Consider the following 26,394-nt stretch of genomic DNA (forward strand, 5'->3'; position numbering starts at 1 on the left):
AAGGCGGCCAGCGCCGAGGGCTGGGAGCCCAGGAAGGTGACTGAACCAAGGCACTTGTGCAGGGCTCTGGCCACTGTCTGGGCCACTGGGAGTGTGTCCCCATGGGGGCGAGGTGGGCTGCATCCTGAGGGATGCTGGAGGGCTCGTCTGGCAGGCCCTCACCTGTGATGCCATTTACGCGGCTGCCAAGTTCATGGATAAAAAAAAAAAGGCTCGGCTTATTTAGGTGGGAAATTGCCAGTTAGCACTGCTATGGGGAGCTGACCGGGACAGATTCCTGCACTGTCCCCCTGTGGCCAGCCCCTCAGCACCCTCCAGCATGGGACCCATGTTCACGGGACACAAGGGGAGCAGCTCCGGGCAGAGCTCGGTGGTGCTGCCAGTTCAAAGGGAGTCTTGCTGTGAGTTCGAGGGCTCATCGGTGTACCTGCCCTGCTCCTCCTCTGTCATCCCCTCCCTGCCCCTGTGATCAGTTAAGGTAAGAAAACCAAGATAAATCGCACCGACTTGGTTTGGAGACTTATTTCAGTAAAATCGGTCTCTTGCACAAACATTGTTGGTTTGGGGAACTTCAAGCAGGATTAGGGTCCCTTGCCCTTGAGCCCCTTGGTGTTGGTTTTCCAGGTCTCGTTGCCATTTGCCTCATCCAGTGCCGGGAAGTGGGATGTACGACGAGGCCTCCGGAAAGCCTGAACCAACTGGACCCTGGTACCAGGGACAATGCACCTGACTTCTGTGCGAGCAGCTGATGTGATGGTAACGTGGTGGGCTTGGAGAAACAGGTCTGCAGAGAGCACCCAGGGCTCACCTCTCTTCTTAGTGGAGCAAAATGGTCTGTCATATCCATTTGCTAGTGTGAATTACATGCCCCTGGACGGATGTTCAGAAGGTTAAATACTGAGATACGTCTGGAAAAAAGGACTATGTATACAAGCTACGGTATCTCGTGTGATGTATTTAATGTCCCTAATTTACATGCTGACAACTTTGCCATTTCTAAACAATGTTATCATTCATCTTTCTGATGATTAATCAGCACAAGCTTCAAACACTGTTTATCACACTTTGATGCAGCAATCAAACAAGAAAGGCAAGGTGTTACAGGGGTGGTGGCGTTTTTTTCCAAAAATCTTACAGTATTTACAAAAAGATGCATATGTTTTTTCTAACACCATTCTTAGAATTATTCACTCATTCACAATCATTGTATAAAAACATCATTCAGAAACAGGTTTTAAAATACACCCACCTCCTTTGCATAGCATACAGAAAAATAGGCGATTCAAGACACTTAATTTTTGAATGAGAATGTGAACTGATTCAAAGGTGCAACACTTCTGAGGAAGAAGGATGCACTTCTCAAAAAATAATCAGCTGTGGTTCTCCTGAAGCTAATGAGCTTCTCGTAGGTCTGCCATCAAATTCCCCTTTTACAGATCAAGTAATTTTTGCGGTGTACTGCCATGCACACGATGCTTGCATTAAGGTCAAACAAATCACACTTCAGTTAGATTTACTCTGTAGCATTTGCATCTGGACACTGACAAAAATGAGTTACACAAAGTACTCACAAGGATCAACGTTTCTTTCGTGTATCATGGCCCATCCTTGGAACAACTCAATGGACCTGATCTGCTATTTCCAATTTCTGCTTGTATAATTGAGAAGCTGAATATACCCTTACACTTGTAGTATCTTTTCTTCTGTAAAAGGACCTTGGGTTCTCTTCACTAAAAGTTCAAATGGCAGGCTGTGGCGGGATTATCAGGCACTGACTGTACCTATCCTGTTGATTTTCAAACAAAACTTGGTAATTTAGTCAGTTGGTTATCTTGTATGCTGATCTTTTTTTTTTTTTTTTTTTTTTGCTTTAAAAATGTGCTCCAGTGAATTCATTGAGCCTGGTCCATTAAAGAGCAACAGGGAACTCTGAACAATAGGTGCTTGTTTTACAGCTACTGCAAATGCTTTGAAAGCACTAAATTGCCTTTTATACTCAACAGTCTAATAACAAAGACTGATTTTCTCCCTTTTTTCCCCCAATTGATTTGATGGTTCACTTGAGCTTTAAAAACACATTACATAAATCTTTACGGCTATTACAAAAGTCTTTTGTCAAGTTTAATTTGGTGTTGGGTTGTGGGGTTTTTTTTCCATGGTATAATCATTCACCCTTAAATGCACTGTACCACCCATACCCAGATCGTGCTTGACTCTAGATCCATAGGAATACAAAGTCCTAGAGGTTTGTTTTGCATGGGGAGGGACCTAAATCCTTCCAAAAGCGGTTTGTCACTGAAAGCTCCTGGTTCAGAGGTATATCAGACAAAGCGCGGAGCACTCCCAGAGGCACCTCTGACAACAGCTCGACTCTCTCCTGCTATTTCAACTTTACTGTTACAACTTCGTTTGGGCTTAATAGCCCGTGGTGGAAGTACCGGCTGGGATTGACTGAGAGGGTGGGAGATCCATCAGTGCAGACCTCTGCCCCGCTGCAGAAGAAAGGGAAACGTGCTGCTCAACCGGGCAGAGCAAGAGCTGGTAGAAAAGCAGTAAGTGCTGAAAAACCTTCAGAAACGCAATTAGGCACAAAACCCCCAAAACCTGAGCAGGTGAAATTATCGTCACCAGTAAAAGCAGAGAGGCTGTTAAATGCCAGGCAGGCTTCCTCATCCTACTTTCTCCTGACCCCTTTGAGTCCAGATGCCTTTTCACTTTCCTCCCGCTTTTGAAGTGGAGGGTTTCCATGGCTCTCCCCGTCCCCAGCCCTCCCCACCCCGAGCTGTGGTCTGTGAGGAGAGCCTGGCCCTGGAGGTGTGCGGGGCCAGGGCTTGCTTTGGGGAAGGTGAAGAAGGAAAGGCTGGGAGCAATAGGATGCTCTCCCACCAATCCACCCCTCTCTGCAATTATGGTCGCTCGGCTCTTTGAAGACCAGGTCGGTATAACCAGGGTTTGGCTGGCACTGTAAGGAGAAGGTGGGGGGCTCTGCTGGTGATGGAGGCGGAGATGAAGGAGTGACTCAGAAAGAACCCAGTTAAATGCATAGAGGTCCATCTCCACCCCTGAGCTTCTCAATACTGGGAGCCAGAGTGAGCTTCTCAGTCAGGGATGCTGCGGTAAGATGCGTTTGATGCTCAGAGATTCCCCACGTGCATCCAACCAGAAGATGCCGCAGCTAGCCGTCTGGGATTCCGCTCTCATTGCCAGTGCCGTAAATCTGGAGTTGTGACACTGACTTTCCTGGCTGTGTTTGGACCAGCACAAAACCTGGCTACATGCCATAACCGCTGTAAATGCAGGACGGGTCAGATTCACGCCTGGTGGAGCACGATGGAGGAGTGGGGGACAGCACTCTATTAATGAAGCTATTATTCAAATGAAGAACTTTTTTAAAAAAAAAAGAAAAAAAAAAAGAAAAAAAAAAAAGAGAAGGATGGAGATGCTGGTAACACTGACCGATATTGTTCGGGGATCACAGTGAGGAGATCTGCTCGGCGAGCAGGCAGAGCAAAGCTAGCGCCAGGGCGCAGCTGCTGCGCGGGGGGAGCGGTGCCAAGGGGGCCGTGTTTCGGAGCATGCACTCCACCCTGGACCAGGAGCCATTGTTGGGCAGTGCCTGTACTCCTGCCAGGCTGCACATGATGTTGTAAACATCCACGGATCTGATGGGAGGCGCTCGGAAGTTGGAGCGGAAATCTGCGGGGAAAAAAGGCCAAAGAGAGGAGCTGGCATCGTACGGCTTGGGGGTCCTCTCCTGAAACACGGGGTGCTGCAGGGCAAGGGCTCCTCTGCCTTTCCCGGGACTTACCCGGCAGGCTGGGATGTGGCAGGCTATACAACTTATAACACAGCTTAACAAAACCATTTTCAACATTTTGAGTCGCTATTTTTACTTCTAGTTCCATTTTGTTCTAAAAACTAAAAAAGATACAAGATTATTCAGCACAGGAGCTACTTTCCGGTGTGTACTTGGTAGATTTAATAGACCGAGATAATTGTATTGCCCGTTCTGCTTTGCTTTCGCTCCCGTCCGCAGCTGCGACCCGGTGCTCAGCAGTATGTAAAGAGCCTGAGGAAGTGGAAAGCAGGGGCTTTGTGCCTGCCCATCGGACAGGTGGGTGAGGTACACTGCAACCTTCCCCAAAAAAGCGCTCTGCGTTGGTGAGTCCGAACCCACCAAAAAAAAAACCAGAAGAATTCCTGTGTTTCCAATAGAATTCAAAATTCAGGCCAAAATTCACAAAAACAGGGCAAAGGGATAGAGTTACTGAGCTGGGGTGTCGAAGAGGGGCCGATCAAATCCCTCCACATCTCTCCGCCCTGTTTCTCCAGCTATAAAACGGATACAGAGCTAGAAAAACCTTCCCAGCGTCCAGACATAGTGAGGAAATCCTGCCAGCTACTTGAAATTGTTGGGTGTCGCCGCGTGCCACATCAGGGTCCTGACGTGCCAAGGACGACAGGGATGCTGGGGCAGGGGGCCACGAGGCTGCGGGGCTAGCAGGACACCAGGGATGATGGCACCGTACCTGGCCCGTACGCAAGGAAGAAGCCTCTCATGTCCATGAGCTCGTTGTCGTAGCCGTGCCAGCCGTTCTGCCAGGCCTCCTTCTTCCCCGTCCCGTTCTCCCAGAAGGGCAGCTTGTCCCTGCTCTGGGCGACAACAGCAGAGCGTGGTTAGTGCCTGCCTGCTGGGGTGTGCGCGGGGCACCACGGGGTGCCGTGGGGTGCCACGCCGTGCTCCATGTGTTGCACCACCCCACCGTGCCCCTGCACCACGCTGCACAGGGGCTCGGCGCCAGGAGGGGTGGCTCCCAGCTCTGCCTGCTCAGCGAGCAGCCCAGCTGAGTGGGGAGGGCAACTTTCTGCCTCTCACTCATCTCAATTTATGCCGTGAGCACAAAGTTTCACAGCCGCATGTGACATGTGTGAGCAAGCTGGTGTCCCTCTCCTGCTGCATGCTCCCTCACCCAGCACCATGCGCTCCGGTGGATTTGATGGGGTGGTGTTCTGCCCAACGTGCCACTGGCACCACAGAAAAAGCCAGGTTTTCTCCATTTGACTCATTAGCCTCAACAATACAAGCATCACCCCTACTGTACACTTTCTAATCATTATTTCTTCTCCCTGCTTTTTTAGGATTAGAGCAATGAGGTTCCTCCCAGGGAACACAGGCTCGGACCTCAGATGGTCCCCCTCTTCCTCTCCCTGCTGAGCGGATCAATGCTTTAATAATCTGTCATCGTAATTCTTGTTCTTCCTCACCCATATTGCACTTAAGTCATACTTTTAAATTCCTTCCTTCCTTTCTCCTGCTTCCTGTTAACGGCTGTTAGCAGACTGCCTACAGCAGTGCCGTATCCTGGCCTCCTCAGGAGCAGTGGTCCCTAGCGCTGCTCAAAACACAGAACCAACCCTCTCCACGAGTCTGTCTTTCCTGTGCTCCCGAGGGATGGCAGCAGCCATGACACTCCAGATAGCCCCAAAACTATAGCAGGAATTTCACTTAGGTGATGAAGAACATCAGCTGACAGTTCTTTAGACCCCTGGCATTAATTTCTCCAATGGTTACAGAGAAGGAGCTTCAGTTCCCTGAAGCAGCCAGGTCTGGTCTTCACACTCCGTCACAGGAGCACAGAAGATGCTCCAACAGAGTCTCCCACATTCCCACCCTGGGCGAGTGGTGCTCTGCAGATGGTGAAGCAGATTGACTGAGGATCCCTTTCCTTTTACAAACTTTTTTTTTGTCTGATATTTGTTTTCCTCCTCTGCCCAAGAATAAAACTGACTGTGTGCAGGAAGACTGCAGGCAGCAATGATTGAGGCTGTGAGGTGCAGCTCTTCCAACTGCTTCCCAGGGGAACCCCTGGAGTATCCCTGGCGCTTGTTTGTATGTCAGAGTCAGCAGACGTACCAGATAATTAAACAATTTCAGTTGACAAATTAAATCTCTTTCCTTGCCCCGTCTATTTTACCGACGGCTCAGAGCAAGCCAAGGAGAAAACCGACTCCTTCCCCTCCTGCTAGCACAGCACCTCCTTACGCGGTGGCTCCGCTTCTTGTGCTCCCTGGAGAGGAATCGCCCCTAGGCTGCTCACCGCTAGGCAACGTGGACAGCACCTCTCAGCATCAGTCCAGACAAGCCAAGTCACGTCTCATTTGTGGCGTTCCTTTGGCAGTACCGTGACACTGCCAAAGCTACACCCCGCCACCGTCCCGTCAGATGCCGTGGGCTCGGCTGCTTTCTCAGGACTGTCAAAGGCGGTGTGCCCTTCCATCACCCACCCAGACACAGGAGACACCTACTCACAGCTAGACCTGCAGTCAAAGGCAGAGTCATTTCCATTCTTTTTGCCATTAGTTGGGTCACAAAACGTACTCCTTTCTTTCACAACCGCAGCTGAAGTCAGAGCTGGTGAAACTGAGCCGTCAACAGCGGTAGCTTGAGGGAAAGAGCTGAGCGAGCACTTCAGCATCGCTCTCCTAGAGCACCAGGCGCTGCCTGACAGCAAACCCCACCAAGCCTTGGGGCTCCTCGGGGGCCAGGCCACCAGCAGCATGCCGAGGTGCCTGCCGTGGCAAGCCCAGACGGGACAGAGGACTCGACCCACACGTTTCATGCTCAGCCTAAGCTTGGGCTAGGGCTGCTCCTCAGAGATGAAACAGGCGTGCCTGGGACTGCTGGCGATGCGCTTTTCCCTGCACGTTCATGGTTAGGAGCCGTAGAGCGGTTGTTCACTAGAACTTGGGAAAGCACACCGTGAAGGGTACAGGGTGAGCACGCAGCCCGGAGAGGGGCTGAGGCCATTGTGGCACGCAGGAGAGAAGCTGGGGGAAATCCTGCTCAGAGGATGGGGACCACTCGCCCACGTGGAGGGAACAAAGGTACCGGTAGCAAGACGGAGGTGCGTGAAATCCCTCCTCATCCTGTGTTAACTGAAATGTGGACAGGCTTTTCTTCCTATGCTCCTTACTGGGAACCCAACCCCCCCCCCCCCCCCAACTTCCCAGTTATATCCCCTTTGTATCTCCAAAAAAAAGGAAAAAAAAAAAATCCCCTTTTTCAAACAGCCAAGAGAGAGTTAAAACACCCCATGAGCATGACAGGGAAGAGCTGAACGTCCTCTCTTCGGTGGTTTGGGCAGGAAGTATAATAGAAGGCTCAATTATTGCTTTAAAAGTACGACAGGAAACTTTCATTTTCACATCCCATTCACAGATAATGAAAATGTACCAAGGAGAAGGAAAATCTGACAGCATTAATGAGAGGACATTCTTGAAAATCAGAAACAATGGGAAGGAATGGGCAGAGAGACAGAAATAATTACCATAGCAGCAGTGTTTGCTGCACTGTTATTAAGGTTTGTCAGCATTTCAATGATTTTTTTTAAAGTACTTTTTTTTTTTTTACAGAGTATGTAAAAATGTTCTGTGTTGAACTTTTGTATCGAAGAATTTAGTTGTAATTTTTTAAAATCATTTTGCCAAAAATGTTTCAGATTCCTACTTTACATGTCTGAATCTTGACTCTGGCTTTCTTTTTTCTTCTTTTTTTTTTTTTTTTTTTTTTCCCAACCAGCAATGTGGTGCTTACCCATCCGCATTCAAAAGCACTCTTTTTTTTCTAGAAGTGCGTTTGTATTCAGCTGTAGACGCGATTACCCTAAAGTCAGGTTGGCCAGTGAGAAATGTGGTGGTGTGGACCGTCTCGAGCAAAGCCTGGCAAGCAGTAGCTCTGAGGGTCATGGAAGAAGATGCTCAGCTGAATTAGTTGCAATAATCTGCAAGGCAATGGTGGGCAATGACTACGCTGGGACACTGAAAAAACCCCAGGACTCCTGGGTTCTGTCCCCAACTTACTGACTTAACGTATGGCTTGGGGCAAATCACTTAGTACTGCCCCTCGGCTTACCCACTTAGAAGATACGTAAGTTGCCTCACCCTCTGAGCTGTGCAGTCAGGATCTGTAACGTGGAGATGCCCAGCAGCGATACAAGTACAAAACAATAAGAACAACAGTAATTTATAGCAACAAAAGATGCTGGTATGAAAAAAAACTCTCCGTGTGTTAGTCTAATCGATTCCCTGCGTAACAAGCTCCCAGATTTCAGCGCGTGCACTGGGCACCTCTGGGGTGAACCCCCAGCCTGACCCTGCTGAGACCGGAGGGCTCGGGAGAAAGGGGGTGGGTGGGGAGGGTTTAGGACAGTCTGGTGGGTGGGAAGCTAGGCAGAAGGAAAACTTGCCACCATGTACCGCTGAAAGAAGGGACAGTAAGGCATTGACATTGAAATCTCTTTTTGTGTTTCAGACGGAGGTAGATGGGCAGGGGGCAGCGAAACAGCTGGAGTGGGAAATAGAAAAAACTCCTCCTGCTTTATGACAACACAGAAAAAAGAACCATCCACCATTTAACTCTGTCTACCTTCAGCGTAGCTGCCATGCCTTTAGGTTCTTTGCAGCACACAGCAATATTTCACATTGCTTTTGTAGTCAGCCCAAGTAAATGATGTAACACTTTAAGTCAATGCCTGGCATAGAATTGTACATTTTTCTGATCGTTTTCATATATTGCACCTTTTCAAATTCACGTCCAAGTATTCTTCTTCTATACTTTACCTCTACTATGAACCATCCTTTCTCAGCCACGAGAGTTAGAGGAGACACAAATTTCCCTTTTTTGTAGAAAAACCTTTCTGGAATATCCTGTATGTTATAAACATGCATGTGTTCCACAGCTTTCAATTTTTGATATATCTGCAAAGAAAACAAATGTTAGAGCACCATATGGCTGTAAAGAGCGTGTAGATGGATACACCTATGGGTACATGGAAACACCTGAATTTGTAAAATGGCTAATCTCCTTTAATGGGTAATCATCAGCACATTCCAACTGGGACTCTGCCAGCCCAAAGATGACAGCAGTGCAAAACCTGCTCGTGTGGTTTAAGAGGTTCTGAAAACTTGGATCATAAACACACAGGAATGCATGAATTCATGTAGTGTATATATATATATATACTTCCAATACACGCACTCACAAATGTATGCATGTCAGTACATCAGCCTACAGAGACAGACCAGCAGAAACCCAGCCATCACAGGAGATGGTAAGCTAAGTGGTGAAAGATGCTCAAAGGCGCCACGTGGACTGGGTCCAGCTGCAGAAAAGGGATATTGCCTTTGGCCTCTGCCACCCATTCCCTCTTTGTGCTCTTGAGTGAACAATTGATGTCACCTCACCTGTGTTTCCTACACTTAACCACTCAATCCCTATCAAAAGGATTGATAGTGCTTAGTTATCTGCTCCATAACGATGCTGTGAGGTTAATCAGCCAATGCCTGTGGCTTTGAAGCTGCACAAAACTGCACAAGTGGTTTATTAATATTAATCATACTGTCTGGAATATAATCACACGAATACGGTTAAACCCCAAATTATTCAGAAAAATACTTTAAATGATGAAAGAAGACGTGCATATGCCATAAAGAAAGCAGTTCTTGGAGTCCCCCGAGTGTATCTCGCTTTTTTGCTGAAATATAAATCACCTTCAAGAATAAACAGTTCAATTCTGCAAAGAATGACAGTTTTTTCACTAGCCTTTTAGCTAAGTCCCCCTTGCGTACATGTGCGCAAGAGATCTGAACTGACAGACAAGTCGCCGTAAGGACGGCACCAGGGTGTGATGGCCAGACCCTCCCACCGTGGCCGGGACTAGAGAGTGGTCCTGGTGTTTCACCAGTACATCTGGTGTCTCACCAGTCCTTCTGGTGCTTCAGGATGGGCTAACTCTTAAATGTGATAACCACTATGTTCTGGTACGGTCTAGTTCCTAAACACAGCTTTTTAAAGTGAATGAAGAATAGAGGAATCTGGCTATCGGGAAACAGAAAATTAACTTTATTTCACTTTAAAAAGTAGCGCTCCAGTAAAAAAGCCCTAAAAAGAAATGAAGGATGAAAACAAAGCCATGGTGTGAGGCATTGCATGTTATTCTCCTTAGGGCTGTTAGGCTGTTTAATGAGAGAGAAGCATGTGCTTAAGACCTTTTTTTGGATAAAACCCCGTGTCTGCATGAAGTCACAGCGTATACTTGCCCTTGTTTCAAGGTCTGGCTTACAAAAATAGGGAACTCTGAGTTAAGGCTGAGGAGAGCATCCACAAACACTGCGATCCTCTGCCGGAACGTTGAGTGAATTGTTTGCACATGCTTCTAAGACAACTTCCAATTCTGGCACTAATTGGAAATGTTCACAAGATCACAGCTATACAAGTCCCGGAGAGCCTGTTTGGGTGCAAAAAATCAGCAAATATTCTCTTCCAAAAAAATGGCACGACCTACACTATACTGTAACTGGCTAAAATACAATATAGAAAACAAAATTATTCACCTGGAGCATGGACTGCCCGTTGTGTGCATCCACTATATATTCTGAGGACAAAATGACTCCTCACACACGGGTTTCTGGTTAAACTATAATGTACTAGTCTATTAGTTACAGATGCTGCATTTTCATTCTTTTCAAGTGGTTTCCAATTTTTTTTTTTCTGTATTGTTTTAATTTGTTCCTCAAAATCCTGCAGTTCTAGCCTCGGGCTTTTATGGTTGATTCAATCCAACATGCTTATTCATCAAAATTCTTCAAAGGAGAATATTGTACAAAAAGTTATTTTTTCCAATTCTGGTCTAACGGAGCTAATTCCTCAAACTTTATGGGAGTTTACTGGAATACAAATGCCTGACCTGCTCCAGATCATTTGAAAATCCCAGCTAGAGTGTCAGTAAATTGACTAATATATGTAAAATCCTAAAACTGGATTTTCAGCTCAATTATTTTAGCTATTTATCAAAAGCGTATAGTGGTGGAGTTTGAAAGCACATATCTGTGCCAAACAAAAATGAAAGTTCGTGCTTTTTAATTTGCCTGGTGTGGCTTTCCTTCAGGAACCAGCATTACAAGAGTGTCACAGGATCCAAGTCTGACTCCCAGTGAGACCCTCAGGCTGATTTTTACACACAATTCTGAGAGCAGGATTTGGATGTTACGAGCAAACAAAAGGCACAATTGCCGTAAAAACCCAAGGAAACACGAAACTGAGTAAATACGAATGCGCTGTACTTACCTCCGCGTGCTTCTCGGGAGCTGGCCAGAGGCTCACAACAGGACCTCGGTCCTTCAGTTGTATGGTATCGCTCATATTGATATGGTTTTTCAGCTCAATCACTTTGTCCGCCCAAGAGATGTCCGTCATCCCGTGATCAGAGAAGAGGAGGACGTTCACATCGTGCTGAAGGCCCTTGTTCTGTGGAGCAAGTGCATGACAACCATGACGGCCAGGTAAGAGCTTAGCACTGTCTGGGCCCATGGGAAGATTTGAATCCCCACTTGACCTCCACTGATTTTGTGGAATTTGGCCGGAAGAAGCATGGCCGCCAGTGCCCTCCGCTGTGCTTGGCCACCACCCGCAATGGTGGACATCCACTCTCACCTGCCGCACTGGAAGAGCCTGAGAGGTAAGAGAGATTTTCCAAACCAAATCTATCCCCCTGCTAAATAACCAGATGCTACATCCCAGTCCCACAAACCAGTCGTCACAGTTGGTCTTAGACAACCATCTCTATCCAACCGTTCTTCATCTGTGGGCCAAAACAGCTGGGGAAGAGCAACTTTCTCATGGTAGCACCTGTGGCAGGGGTGTTTCTCTCTTCCCCTCCCAAACACAAGCACTTAGCATTACAGCCTTTATAATTTAGCGAAATTGGAAATATATATTCCTCTCCTCACTGAAACACATAAAAACCTCCAACACGCATTTATCATGGTCAGAAACATTCACAGAATTGACATTTACCCAAAAGCTTGGTACCCTCTTTTTCTTGCTGCAAAACGATTTAGATCGTGTTTTTTAAAACAAAACTTGAAGTGCAGAGTTCTGAATGATGCTGCAGCAAACACTATGAAAGTTAATTGCCTGATTCCACAGACCTTAGGAAGGAAGTAGGTTTGATTCATTTGCCTACTATAAAGCCCAGCCGGCAACGCAAGTTAAGAACAGAGCCGTATACGGGCTTACGGCACTACCGGTGTAATAATCCACTAGGAGGATTATAATGCCATTGATGAAAATAATAAAAATCAAGGGAATGGTGCCTTGATTTCCACGGGATCTCCATATCTGCCATTTCTCAGGAGATACAAATTTACAGCCAATGCATCCAATTAACAGGCATTAAATAGGCTCCCAGCTGTGCCACGAAGAGCAGTTGTAAACGCCTTTTTCCAACTGTACCCAGGAGCTGGGTTCTTGGGGACCACTCACCTTCATGAGGGTGATCATGTTGCTCAAGGCTTTGTCCACCTCCTTCAAAGCATTCTTGCGCTGCTGGGACGAAGGGCCATAGTGGTGGCCTTCCACGTCGATGCGCTCGTAGTACACCGCAGCCATCTCAGCGCTGCCATTGCTGGAGGTGAGAGGGAGGGGAAGGAGTGAGAGGCTGACACACATGGAGACCTCCTGGTGGTTTTGCCCTCACCGGCACGTAGAGCCACAAAACCCCCCTTTCTGCTTCCAGCCCGTGCTTCCCTACCCGATGTCGCATGGCTGGGCTCGCTATTCCCACCCAACGTCACCCGAGTTGGCTTGAGACTCCCAGCTGAGGTGCTTTTCCTTTAATGACAAAGAAAGACCCAGAAAAAATACTGAATTCTGTGCCGAATGTCCTTATTAAAAGGATTGTTGGAGTTAACAGTCAAATATCCTTTAATTAAAGTTTGGTACTTCTGGATTTCTCCCGTGTGAGGTCTTCCAAACCACTGAGGTCAATTCAGGACACGTTCTTCCATGACCTTGCAGGACCCCAAGTGGTATGAATTGGGGTGAGATTTTAGATGGGGTTGTTGTTCAGGAATGTGACCAAAGGGACGCTAAGGTAATCCCAGTTGCACAAGTTTAGCTGATCACACGTTTCTGCACTGAACGCCCTCAGACTAATTAGCGGGGATTGCGCATACAGCAGTCAGTCCTTAATTACATTTTCATCAACACTGTAAAGCTCCCTGAGAGCTGTCTGGTGGATAAAATGGCAAATCTATGCTCATGAAGTTCAACCCAGTCTTCTTCAACAGTACTTAACATATGACAGGGTGTGCCATCCAAAATACACACCTGCATCCAGGTCAAGATCCCTACAAAAAGATCTTGTATGATGTCCTGCCAAGTCCAGCTCCTCTGATTAAAGACACCTGAGTAGTCAGGTATAATGAGCGAGATAGAAGAGAAAAAAGCAGAGTTGAGGGACTGAATGAATGAATTAGGGTCTGACATTTGCATTTGTAAGTTTGCTGAAGGCCTCAAAGGAGCAGTTCTGTAGGAAGCTGAAGGTCCCTGCTGTGGTGGGAATTTCTCCACCGCTGGCCCTGCAGAACAGTGTTCTTTCTCACTCACCATGATTTTGAAATCATTCAAATTAAGCAGCCCTTCCCTCCCCCCAGGTTTTTTTTTAAGCATTCATTTTAAGCATTTCCATCTGTATTAGGCATAAATTATTTTCTAAAATTTAACCCTGTACTTTCTATATTGCATACGCATTCACTGAACCTGTTGGAACTGTTGCCTTCTGCTGCAGTGCCCGTATTAGCTACTTCAGACTGCTTTGTGTCTTCTCAACTGTAACTAAACGAACATTTCGATCAAGATAGAAGCTAGAAAAGCGAGTTATTGCATAAAAAATGTCATCTTATGTAGGCTGTGGTGAGATTCATCAGTGAGGGCTCAGCACTGTAAGGATGGACGTTCAACTCCACACGTGACTTCAGTGGGACAAGCTCCAGCTACGTGCCGTGCTTAGGAGTTTGCAGGATTGAGTACAGCACATCCAGAGCTTGTGAGAATTTGACCTTGTTTCCATTCTTTGCCCGTTTTCCTAAGTAAGCCAGGCATCTCTGATCATGGCTTGCACGGGAGAAATAATCTTTCTGTGTGTTAGTCCTGTCTTCTCCCATCAGCAGTAACTTTCCAAAGAAATGGCTAAGGAAAGCTGGATGGCATCAATGGTGAGATCAAAAAGGCGGTTTATAGTTTATCGACACACTTTGCAAGTACCACGCAAACTTCATGGCACCTGTCCAGGAAGGCAGGTAGATTACAACAGCCCCTAAATTATAGTTGTGGAAAAGATATAAGGGAGGTTTTGGGTTTACTTGCCAAAAAAGGGTACTTGATTTAGTTATGAATATTTTTGGTCTAAATAGTAAGTCTCAAAGCACCTGTTTGAAGAGATCGGAGAATGTTCCCGAAGGTTGGTTTCCTTTGGTTGCAAGAGGAGCTCAGTCTTGCATTCTTTTTTTCTTTTTTTTTTTTTTTTTTTGCAATCAATGGGATTGCAAAAAAAATGGGGGGGGGGGGGGGGGGGAAAGGGGGGAGATTGCAATCAATGCTTCCTGATGAGTTTTGTACTCCTGCAGAGAACACTGATCAACCTTCCTGCAACCCTGGTGAAGCTAAGATGGGTCAGGGTGGTCCCATGCCCAAACTCAATTAACCCCTAGGCCACCATGCCACAATAAAGGTCTTCCTCCCTCTGCCCTGAGGTCCCTGTAAGGTTTGCCGGCGGTGGGAGCAGAAGTGCAGTTCATGAACTACCTGCCATTAGGGTGACGAAGCAAGGCATTGCTCCAGGCGACGGGCTGCCCCTGCCACGGGCTGTTTTCCCACACATAGTGCCAGCCTCGGCCTCATGGGCTTTTTCAATTAGCTGGGGTGTGGAAAGGAAACACACTGGATCTGCCAGCCTTTGAACAGCTTCCAGAGTCAGAAACCCTTGCAAATGATGTAGTCGACAATAAAACACCGGTCAAGACTCTTCTACCCAGAGATGCTAACTCCTGCTAACTGAATACGCCTGCAACCAAGGCAGTTCAGAGGCTTTACTTCTTACAGGCTGGCCCAGCAGCCCTGAAAATTGTTTGCCAAATTTTAAAGGACTAAACAAAGAGGATGAATGAGAGAAATGATAAGGAAAACCTACTTGATTTTTCATCTGTTCATTCCCTACCCTCTTCTCTTATTGTAAGTCTGTGTATTACTTACTCTTATTGTAAGTCCCTGCAGTATTTACAGCCACCGTTGATGACTAATTTTATCGAGAATTATTCTTTTTTTCCTCTTTCCTGCCTTGCTGCAGACAGGGCACTTAGTTTAAGAAAAGAAACCCAGGCAGAAATTCGAGAGGAATGGTGTGTAAACAGGCACCAGAGAGTGGACCTCCCACAGCTCCAGGACCATCTGTAGGATCTGGGCTCTTCAGCAGGCTGTTGTTGATGTTTATGGCAGACATCACAGTGGCAGGGATTTGCTCTTTTGCTGAAATCACCAGCTTTCGCCGATTTGCGAGCTGTACCACCAACACTGGTGTGTTCCTGCCCTTTTTCTTCTTTTCCACCAAAGGCAGCAGCCAGCAACCTTGTGCCTCGGGATGAAGTAGCTGTTGAAACGTTTTCAATGGGTTCCAGCTACCCAAAAGAGCAGCTTGAAGAGCTGGAGCTTTTCACCGTTTTGCTTCGCTTTTAATCATGTTCACAATGACAAAGCTGCAAATCGTCCTGAGCAGCCTTACGCGCTTGCTTCATAGAAACCAGGCAGGCAGCTTCAAGCATATCTTAATCCATTCCCAGCTGATACCTCACCAAAAAACTTTCGATGGTAATTATGGATTTCCACCTGAAGCCAGAGCTGGTGCCTGTATTCAGTTTTCCATTCCCTTTGTTATTCACTGAATTAAACGTGTTGCAGAGGCTCCAGAAAGCCTCCTACCGCACATACGACCTCCTCATGTCACATGCAGATAACTTTCTTAAAATCTAAGCTAAATCATTTCAGGATCCAATGTCTCACATGTTCTGAGACAGCTTCTTTCTAAGCCCCACGCTGTAAACAGCGCTGTGATTCGTGAGCATCTGTGCAGCAGGACCCGGTGTGCAGCAGGGAGCAACATCTCCAGCAGCGCTCTCATCATTTTGGACCCTTTATTTCAAGAACGATCAACACTCAGCATCTGAACACAAAACTTTTCAGATTCCAATCACTACGGCAGTTCGCAAGTAGTAAAGTAGAAGTATATCCTAGGATTGGATAAATTATGGAACCAACAAGGTTTTAAAAGAGGAAGCTTAGTTACAGCCGAGGTAAGGCAAGTGGCAGTGCAATCTTCTCTGATTTTACAACCTGTGTGGAGTTGTCCCTTGTTAATGTTTGGATAAGCGACGGTGGAACTTGAAAGCTGTGTGTGGAGCATATAAAAAAAGCATATTTTTCCTAGGAGGTGTTTGAGAGAGAGATTCCCATCATTCCCACCAGGTGGGCTAGCTGATCATTTTGGGTTCTTTCCAGCTGAACTATTCTATTCTGTTCTGTTCTGTTCTCATATTTGCACAAAATGAATGCCCGCTCCAAAATCATTGTGCCTGACATGTTCTAAAATGCAGGAGGAGCCAAAACATTGTTCTCATAAACAAGTGAGGGGAGCTGAATTTCCGAATTTCCGAATTTCCAGGAGTTCTCTCTAAATCCAAGCATTATGAAGCCTGCTCTTGCATGTCAATGAACAGATACTCAGGGACTTACAGCTGTTTGAAACAGCAAATTAAAAATAGGAAGTCAGGATGTCTCTCCTCCCTGTTGTAGCCTACTCATGAAAAAAGGAGCACATCTTTCCCTCCCATCTTAATGAAAAGGGAATATTTCTGTTATGGTGACATTCCTATGACAGGTAGTCGTGGTCCCCATCCTCCTGCCTGGGAGCCGATCCTGAAAACTTTCCCTCGAGCAAGGTTGGTAGTAAACACAAATACTCGTGCTCCAGTGTGGGGGAAGCCCCGCAGCGCAGAAGCCTTGTGACCTACCGCAACGACTCGAGAGCATCACTGATGGCATCTGCGAAGTTCCTGTCTGTCGGGACGCTGAAGTACTCGCGGCAGTAACTTGGTCTGACGCCGAGGATTTCCACCTCACAACCTACGAGCGAAAAAATGCAGTGAGCTCGGCCGTTTCACCCTGATCACAGAGCCCACACCATGGGAGCCAAGTTCAGGTGTGTAAATTCCCTGTGGAATGTGCTTACCTTACACCTTCCCTGCAGGAAACCTCGCGGTTGGGAAGGGAAAAGGGGGGAGAGGTTGGTTTGACGAGTGCTTGTAGCAAACCGTACATTGGATGCTTTTATTTCTCCCTCTAAAGGGAAGGTCTCTGTGTGACCTTCCCACAATAAAACTTGATTCCCTCGTGGCAGATGGTTTCCACCTAAATCGCTAGCTCGTTTTCATTTTAACTACTGCGGCCACATAGCCTCACTTCCAGGCTTCCAGCATAATAGATTTAGATAGCGTTTCCTGAAAGTTCAGCATATACTTTCCAGTCAGACACACTGTATCTTATGGTGTAATATCCTCTATAAACTGTGTTTTATTATGTGATACTGGCACTCCGCTATTAAATCTGTTTCCCAGGAGGTCTTATTAAAACAGTATAAACCAATTAAGTGTCTGGTAACTTGCAGCCTTCCTTGCAAAATACAGTCTGTTTTGTGGCCCAGAAATTTATGGCAACAAATCCTACAGGAGAAACATGGCCCTGAACACACAAAAACATGTTTTTGTGAGATTTTTTTTTTGCCCTTTTGCTCTCTGGTTACTATGCTGCTGAATAACATAAATATTTAAAAGAAGTGTGCTTTCAGAAACACTGGATCCATGCAAATTATCTCTCGATAGCCCCAGAGTCCTCCTATCGCCGTTAGGCATTTTCTGGTACAGTCCTGGGGCACAAGGGAAAGCAAAAAAAAAAAAAAAAAAGTGCTATTTTGCAAAATGGTCTCTGCACACAGCAACACAGTCAGGTCAAAAAGGCAGCTCCAAGCCACAGCCTGGATCTACCTGGATTTGTGTCCCTTCGCTCCTCCTTTGGGGTGAAAGGAACAGGCATTAAGGACGGCTTTAAGTCTACTCATTACTTGGGGGGGGGGGAAGAAGGTTGCACAGGAATTGTAAGTACAGAGAGGGCACTAGAGCAAGCGGAGCTACTTTCAGAGATGCTTTACAGTGGTTTGCTTACTGGGAGGCTGCATAAGGAGAATCTGTCAGTGTCTTGCATCTCAGCCCGCAGGAACTCGCATCGCTGAGGTGCAGCATGGGGATGCAGGGAAAGGCACACCGCCTGCGGGCTAAGCTGGCTAAGAGACTTCTGATTGTGACTTCTCAGGAATACCAGGAAAGGTCAGGAAAACGTTCGGTATTTGAGCTTAGGAAATCTTTAAAAATCTTCTACTGATTTGCAGAAAGCCAGCTAAGTCAGAAGGAGGTTACCCCTCCCAAAAAAGAGCCCTAGCACAGATGACAGACTCAGTCTCTTCACCCAGTCGTCCGCGGTAGCGGCTCCCAGGTCTCCACATGGTGTGTGTGTTTCAAGGGGACCTCATCTATTATGATTAATCCTTTGTAGGAATTGATTATTTGCAATAATAAACAGAAAATGTAGTCACCTCTTTTACTTTTCTGTAAAAAAAAACCCAAAACATTTACATCGTTTTGAACCTCTATCCAATATTTGGTTTTACAAAAATTGTGGGAGTGTGTGATGGTGCCCACTTTTCCCCTGTTGCCCCAAACTTACCTCCCCTTTCTGCGCGGAGGTACTTCAGTGTTTATCTTCACAAGAACTGACTCTCCATACCGTCCCACAGTAAAACTTCTATACATCTCTACACGGCCCCTTGGAGAAATTACGTTGTGCAACAGAGACAGGCCCCAGCCACTGCCTAACCAAATCATCAACCCCCCTATTCCCTGCATGCCCTGAAGCCATCCCCAGGACGCAGGAGCTCCTGCCCCCTGCCCTGAGGACATGCAGCTTCAGCCTTTTTTTTTGCATGATAGCCAGGGTGCTACCAGCAGCAAAACGTGGGCTTTCGGCTACCTGGGATGCTAGAGGCGACGCAGCGGTCCTCCGTGGGCTTTACTAGTATTTCAGGACTGAACTGAAACTTCAGAACCAATTTCTCCTCTGACACCTGAGTCTGGGAAAAGATTGGCTCCAAAGCCAGGTAAGAAGTTAAGGACACATTTGGAAATGCGTTGGAAATGCCTAGTATTTTAGTTTAGGTGGATGACTGCTCATAGCCAATGATGAATATGATCACTTTGCCTCTTTTTTCCTCTTCAGATACTGACATCAAATTATAACTTTCCCAGGTAACGTTCCTCAGAGTTACTCACGAGATCATTTTAACTGGAAGCATTAAGCTCTTGGGGATTTGGGAACTTTTAGTTGCTGAGTATCTTCGCTATTTCTAGATTGTCAAGTGATGAGCATGACATAAAAGACTACAGAGACAGCAGCAATCAGAAATCATTTTGGCCACTAAATATATTGGTCTTCATGTGTGCAGTTCCTTGGCAGTGACCCTGAAAATTCAGGCTGCTTAGATACTAAGAGTTTCCTTTTTCTTCTTTATTTTTTTTTAGCCCCTGTGACGAACTGGCCTTAAAATCAAATTTTTGATGTTAAGGCTTATTGCAATTCCAAAATACTGGCCATGAAGACCCTTTAATATTTAAATTTCATTTTGGTAGAGGTCAGGATGGTAAATTTTCTCAGTTAAATATTACAGGACAGGAAATTTGAAAAGATTTGGAGCCAGACAAAGGGAATGTTAGGTTTTTCTTGGTTAAACTACAAATAGATGAGCTGTATTTACTAACACGTGATGTTGGATACCTTTCTGCAGAGTTCTGTATGACGCTAAACCTTTACTTGAAAACCTGAACTACTGGAGCAGGGACAAGGACATCTTTCACAGTTATATATAGGCTCCTCTTTATCTATCTGACACGGAGACCAGAACCTCTGCCAGCTTTAGTTACATTTCTAAACATTGATTTCACAGTCGGACACTTTGTTATAACAGAAGGTTTTGAAAACTGTCTAGACTAGCTCCACGGTCTGGTAAATGTTGTCTTTAAATGGCAAAAAGTTGTGTTTAAGCATCTTTTTTTCCACCCTTTCTCTCATTTCAGTGTTTAGAAAAGATGTCATTGTATTTCAGCTGCCGCAGCCAGAACATGAAGGAGTCTGAGGGTCTGGGGTGACATCGCCCACCAGGCGGAGCGTAAGGAGCACCAGCAAGCTTTGATGTTGGTGGTACCACCGGGACGCACTCATCCTCCTCTGGGGCTTTTCCACCCGCTGGAGCAGCAGAGCTTCGGTCAGGCAACCTGGGCGTGAGGCCACGCGTTTATTTCGCCCCACGTACGGCATTAGCTGTTGTGTTTTACTTAGCAATCAGTCAGAGGATACGTGACTTTTTCCCCAGGAACGCCTTCAAGAGCAGAAACTGCCTAATGAATACCGTGAAGAAAGAAGAAGAATGTCCCTACAAGCCAAGTGCTTCTATTTTAGCAGAAGCGGTGGTTGGGACCCCTGGCATGGTGGCATTTTGGTTCTTCTGCCTCTAGAGGCAAGAGAACCCAGATGAACTCTGCCCATGAGTTGTCTTTGCTGCGTTTACGTTGGGCTCACAGATAAAGCTGGGACTGATGGATGCTCACGTCCCACAGCCCTCCTGCTCTGGGTCCCTGTTTGCTGGGGTCTGGATTTTCTTCCTTTTAGCACTGACTACGCATGAGAGAGGAACAGAGGGAAGAATACGAAGCGGCAGATTGTGAGTTCAGACTTTGCAAGGCTTGGAACTGTCTCGGAGGAGGGAATGGCAGTGGTGCAAGTTGACCCTGGGAATCAGCTTGCTGGCGTTCACAGCACATTCCTGCTACATTTGATGGCTCTCGTTTGCCTTCACCGCTGGCTAGAAAGAAAACAGCATCTTCCAGAACAAAGTGGCTGTACATTGCTGTTCCCATTAAGAGTTTCCCAAATGTTTCCTGTTCAGATCTTTATCAGATTTGCAGGATTCATTACCGAGCAGCAGTATATTCTCAGGCTGGGAAGTTAATGACGAATAGCAGATCATATGCGGTGCAAATGTCTGTGGGACCTCTACCCACCGTGGTTATTAAACCCTTATTTCTTTCTTTCATTTTGTTTGGCATCGCTCCCCAGTCAAATGCCTTGTTAAGAATTAAAGCTTTGAAATAACAGCTCTAGAATTTTTAGGAAGGACCACGCCCTTACTATGGAACTAGAAAACGGTTCAAAAAAATAATATAGGGAAAATGTAACAAACATTATTGCATTCGGGGTGACTTCTGTTTACTCCAGTTACACCTGGAGTCCTACGGCTACCCAACTGCCCTGTGTTTTAGCTCAACAGTTCTACGTTTCACCCCGCTTCATGCCCTGTGCCTGACCCTGCGTGGCCAGTACGTCCTTTGAGACCACGAACACCCTTAAAATAAGCACGTGCTGAAGCATCTGCTGAACTGAGGCACTGATGGCTTTGCCAAAGGTCACCTGTCACAGATAAATAATTAATGACAGGCGGATGTACATGTCACAGTCCACAGCTAAAATACCAGAGCTGGCAAAAAATTGCCCCTGTGTCATTAGAGAGTCAATGCATCCACCTGGCAGAAATAAAAAGCATATCAAAGACACCGAAAAATGGACTATATAAAGAACTATAACTAAGTCAGAGAGATAATTAGATTCCTTCAAACAAAGATAAAATAATATAAAACCAAACAGTGAGGTCACATTGAGGTAAACCTCTGTCCGTGGCAGCAGCCAACCATTATAGTAAGCACTCGGAAGAAGGAGGCTCTATTGTTCCCTGCAGTTTTCCACTGGAAATACACCAGTAAGTGTGAAGGGTATACATATGTATATAGGAGTACATATATATATATACATCTCATGTGTCTTCTCCCTGGGAGACACTGCTCAGAGGACAACACGAAGGAGCTAGGTAAAGTCCAAAAGCATTTAATGGGAAGTGATACTGTTCTTTTGGATTTCAGTAGCTTTCTGTTGACTGTTACATCTATTCAGTATATAATTATACCTGTTCAGTGCAGTTACATTAGTAGTTAAAAATGATTGGTCTATAGAAATAGGTGTTTTTGCAAATATTTAGAAGAATTTCTATATTCTTGTATAATGTCTATATCCTGCTTTTTGCATTGCAGCCACTTGGGTGATCTCCAGTGAGAAGCAGCTTTTTTTTGAGGTCTTATCCAAACCATTATATCTAGTCTGTAACTCCAGTCCCTTGGACTGCCTTTGGCAGTATTGTCCCCCTCAGATCTTTTCACTCTTCAGTACTGTGGAAATACGCTGGATGGCTTTTCAATGTTTTTCATCTCGGTCTGCTCTTTCTTCCCTTTCCTGAGAACTGAGGCCTTTTTTCTGGGATGCCATTAGCCACACAGCATGGAAAGACCGTGACCAGGCACACGTGCATTGGAATGCAGAGACAAGCTGGCCAGGAGCCCGTGGCATGAGTCAGCTGCTGCTGCTGCCCCACCATCACTGGCTGTATTCAGTACAGCTCCTCCAGCCTGTGGTCCTCAAGCCTGCAGTTACACGTACGAGGACATAGGCACACTGCTCAGGGAGCGCAGAGTTGAAAGGTCAAAGAGTTGAGAACCTTGCAAAGGATTTGGTCTGGAACATCTATTTCTATGTGGGTCCCTAAATGGACAGCCTAAGGGTATACTCCTATTTGTTAAAAAACACTCATTATTATAGATCCCTAGGGATTTCAGTGGTCCAGTATCCAGTGAATGAGGAACAGAAGGTCCGAGTCCCTCCAAATGAATGGCTTGGTCTCAGAGCAACGGGGACCTCAGCTGAGTTAGTGATGAAGACAGACAAGAGTGCTCACTCCAGCTCACCAAAGGATACTTCCTTTTCAGCTGGATTTTGCTGTCCCCACAGAGGAGATAGTCTTCAGCTCTCACCTACCAATTTCCAGGTTAAAACCAAACAAGCACTGCGGCAGGATGGCTGCTGTTTGAAACTTCAGTCACTGATAGAGTTTTGCTCTGTGAACTTCACGGAGCAGCCATTCAGCACAGCAGAAGCTACAGGTGGGTGAGAGGAATGAATGAGCAGCTGGTGGAGGAGGGGATGCCCTACAAACCAGTGCCCCCCGAAGGTAATATTTGGTGGAAATCTACCCCCAATGACACTTCAGTCTTTTCCTTCCTAAGCACAGGCAAACTGTCATGGCCTAAGTAAAGATCGTTAATGTCTATGAGTGGTTAGTAAAGCACTCATAATTCTTGTCTGTATTTCAGACTACAGCTCCTCTGTATTCTTGTATGTATTCATAATTCTTGTCTGTATTAAAGAGCCATCCTACAGCATATGGAGTGTTTAGATGTAAGGATGCACTGTTAAGATAACAGCAATTTTTGACATACTAACCTGGCCAGTAGTACATGGAAACGTTCTTTTTTTCTTTCATCATTGTGACCCACAAAGGCTCCGATCCATTCCACCAGAGAGGCAGCAGGCTTTCTTTATTCACACCGATATCGAAAGATACATTTGTCTTTTGGTCCCACATGTAGTTTCCAATCATCTGATGGACCTCACAGTGGCGACCTTCGGGGGTGGAGAAAAAAAAAACACAGCACAATCAGATTGGTGTTCTTCAGCAGAAGGATGCCACCAGCACCACCACTGCTACCACTGGACCATCCACTGGTATGAAAAGCCCTGATTTAAACTCAGGGACCTCTTACCTTTCAACTGTTCATATGATCTTCTTGACTCTGTTACCTTTTATTGGGGTCCTCTAGGTAGGTCTCTATGTCCTCCAGTTCAGTCACCTAAAAGTTAGCTGCTGGAGTTTGTGAGCCACCTGTGTCCCTGTCACAGTCAACGGAGAAGAGGCACTTCTAGAAAGCAATTAGATGCCGATCTTAGGATGGCATTAAGGTATCTGGGAGGAGTCATCCTCTGCAGGCGCACATTGCTCTCTGTGAATTGTGGAGAAGGATCGCAGCATTTGCTTAGCTTCCGACAGCCAACTTTTCGCTGAGGCCAGAAGAAACAAATCCCGCGCCCCATGGCCTGCTCAACATGCCACACACAGTCCACGCGCACAAACCATGGCAGCGGCAGCCCACGCGGGTGCCACAGGTTTGGCTGACACCTGGTTCCTTCTACACACACAACATCTGCCAAGTCTGAGTCCAAGGTACCTGCCAGCACACAGACCCAGCGGGCTGCAGGAAGCACTCTGCAAACAGGAAGGGGTAAGAGCACGACCAGGAAACATAAAGTTGGGGAAACTCGCATTTCCCGTCATGTTGTTTTTCCAGAAACAAGCAAAAACCAGGCTAAACACTTTTATTTTATGTTACAGTTAGGTTGGCGTTTTTTTCTTAAATGAAGATGCTTTGTTCTAGGTTGTAGGGACAGCAATCATTTCATCAGACATTTTCAGCCCTCTTACTGCATCTTGGAGGCCCTTACAACACACTAGCATATAATAGCCAAGAGATGTCTTCTGCTTCTTGTCACTGTCAGAAGAGAAGACGTATTTTAGGAGTTACTCTGCAGGCAAATTAACGAAAAATGGGAAAAGAAACGTTGAAGAGTAAGTTGTACTGGGAGTTCACGATTTCCGTATCTTAAAAAGCAACAACGGATGCATGGGTGAGACACTGTCATCATCAGCTGATGAGTCATGATACTGCACGGATCCAGATAACAGGCTTTGATTATTGTGAGACTGAGCATGGTGATCAGAACTGAAACAACTTTGGTACGCTTGTTTTGAAAAGGCATCATTTTGAGCAGAGGACTTTGTACACTTTGGGTACATGTGACCTTGAAATGGATTTTGAACTCTCCTTCCCTAATACAAGCTATTTCAGTTATGCAAAACATTTCCTCCCTGCCCAGCACAGAAAAGCAGTCCCAATTTGTGGCAGTCACTGTTTACCATATTAAACCAAACATGTTTAATACAGGAGAACTGGTGGACTGGATGGGCAGTAATCCATCCTCTTTAGGCTGCCAAGTGCTTCCTTTAAGTCTCAAAAGATCCCGAAGGAAGCCTCTAGAGCGTATCAAAAGCACAATCTTCCTACTTAAGAGGACAATCCCACTTCTTCAGCTTCCTGAAGTCCACGTACTTCTAGGTACCTATCAACCTGCTAAACTGCAGGCAGGCAACTGGTGCCATCCTGAGAAACCTGCAGGCTGGTGCTGAAGCTGTTAGGTCATGCATGTGTATGATGTATAGTAGTCTTTATATAAAAAACAATAAGCTCCAGTTGCTACTGATGTGAGCTCCCTCTAGGATTTAGGGTCTGCTGTCAGTTTGCCCAACTCTTTAAGGAACAGAATGCAGATTGTTCTTTCTACTGTTGTTGGGAAGTTTAATTAACTGTGTGCATTCATATGGAGGACTGTATTCTTCTGATCTCCAAATCAGACAAGTTCATCCTTCTATGGACTCCAACTCTCTTTTTTTTTTTTTATATTGAAAAAGAGGCCTAGAAGACTAAGGCATCAGTTTTCACTGCAGACATCCCTGCTTCACAGGGCCAGAAGGGAAGATCAGATGAGCAGGCAGACCAAAAGACATGACCACTTGATGCTGCCTGGAGCCATCACGCCTGCTTGCCTGAAGCCTGTGTCCCAGAAAGACCCTAGACCTTCTTGGAAGACTTCAATAACCAACTAATCAATCTCTTCCTTGGGTTGCTCATCCCAATATTTATCATCAGTAAACACTGTTCAATCGGCATGCCTGGCCTCCAATTTTATTTTTCACTTTTGTTAATCTGCAGCTGTGGCTACTGTGTGCCTTGCTCACTAGATTTAAAAGCCCTGCAGCAGCCGGCACTTCTGCCCCCTCCCCAAACACTTGCACACAGAATTAAGGTTGCTTCTCAAATATCTTGTGGGTCATCTGAAGAATCCCAGTTCTTTACATCCCCTCTTGTAACTTATTTTCTCCAGCCTGAGAAAATGACCTTTGGTGATCTCATTTTTAATGATTATCAAAATCACAATATGGCATTAGACAGTCACCATAACGCACTGAATTTATTACTGCTTCCATTACTGCAGCTTTGCTCCATAATCAAATGTTATCTCAAGAGTTTCGAAAGTAGAAACAGGGCAAAAAGCAATTTCAGCATACAGATAACATTGTTTAAGCTCACTGCAATCGTAGTAAAAAGCACCTCTTTCCTCAAGCAACAGCGGAAAACAAAGAGGGTATAGTTCCCCGGAATATGATAACTGCTGTATCCTTCTGGAAGAGAGCCAGCAGAAGCATTTGCAAGTCTGTATGCTACAGCTTACTTGGACACTACATTTCTTACAGCATTGGCTTTGTCTAAAGCACATTCCCATGTCTCCAGGCACTTTTGTCAGCATTCAAATGAATCTATGCAAAACAAAGATGAAATTAAAAAAAA

General features: G+C 45.9%; 1 protein-coding gene across 3 annotated transcripts in view; it reads right to left on the minus strand.

Annotated features, from left to right (window-relative positions):
- Window positions 1-507: 507 nt before the first annotated feature.
- The window catches only part of ENPP6 (ectonucleotide pyrophosphatase/phosphodiesterase 6), a 45,653-nt gene continuing 19,766 nt past the window's right edge, over window positions 508-26,394 (minus strand). Inside the window, exons 2-9 of one of the 3 annotated variants that reach the window (XM_040603882.1) lie at window positions 23,378-23,557; window positions 16,903-17,014; window positions 12,323-12,464; window positions 11,126-11,305; window positions 8,620-8,757; window positions 4,530-4,653; window positions 3,457-3,696; window positions 508-870 (exon numbers count right to left, since the gene is read on the minus strand). In XM_040603882.1, coding sequence (XP_040459816.1) covers window positions 3,473-3,696; window positions 4,530-4,653; window positions 8,620-8,757; window positions 11,126-11,305; window positions 12,323-12,464; window positions 16,903-17,014; window positions 23,378-23,557 — 1,100 coding nt within the window. In that variant the 3' untranslated portion in view covers window positions 508-870; window positions 3,457-3,472. Of the gene's footprint in view, window positions 871-942; window positions 3,697-4,529; window positions 4,654-8,619; window positions 8,758-11,125; window positions 11,306-12,322; window positions 12,465-16,902; window positions 17,015-23,377; window positions 23,558-26,394 lie in introns of those variants that run through there. The other 2 variants (XM_040603977.1, XM_040603801.1) reach the window with 2 other exon arrangements.

Source organism: Falco naumanni, chromosome 1, assembly GCF_017639655.2.
Source record: "Falco naumanni isolate bFalNau1 chromosome 1, bFalNau1.pat, whole genome shotgun sequence".
NCBI lineage: Eukaryota > Metazoa > Chordata > Aves > Falconiformes > Falconidae > Falco > Falco naumanni.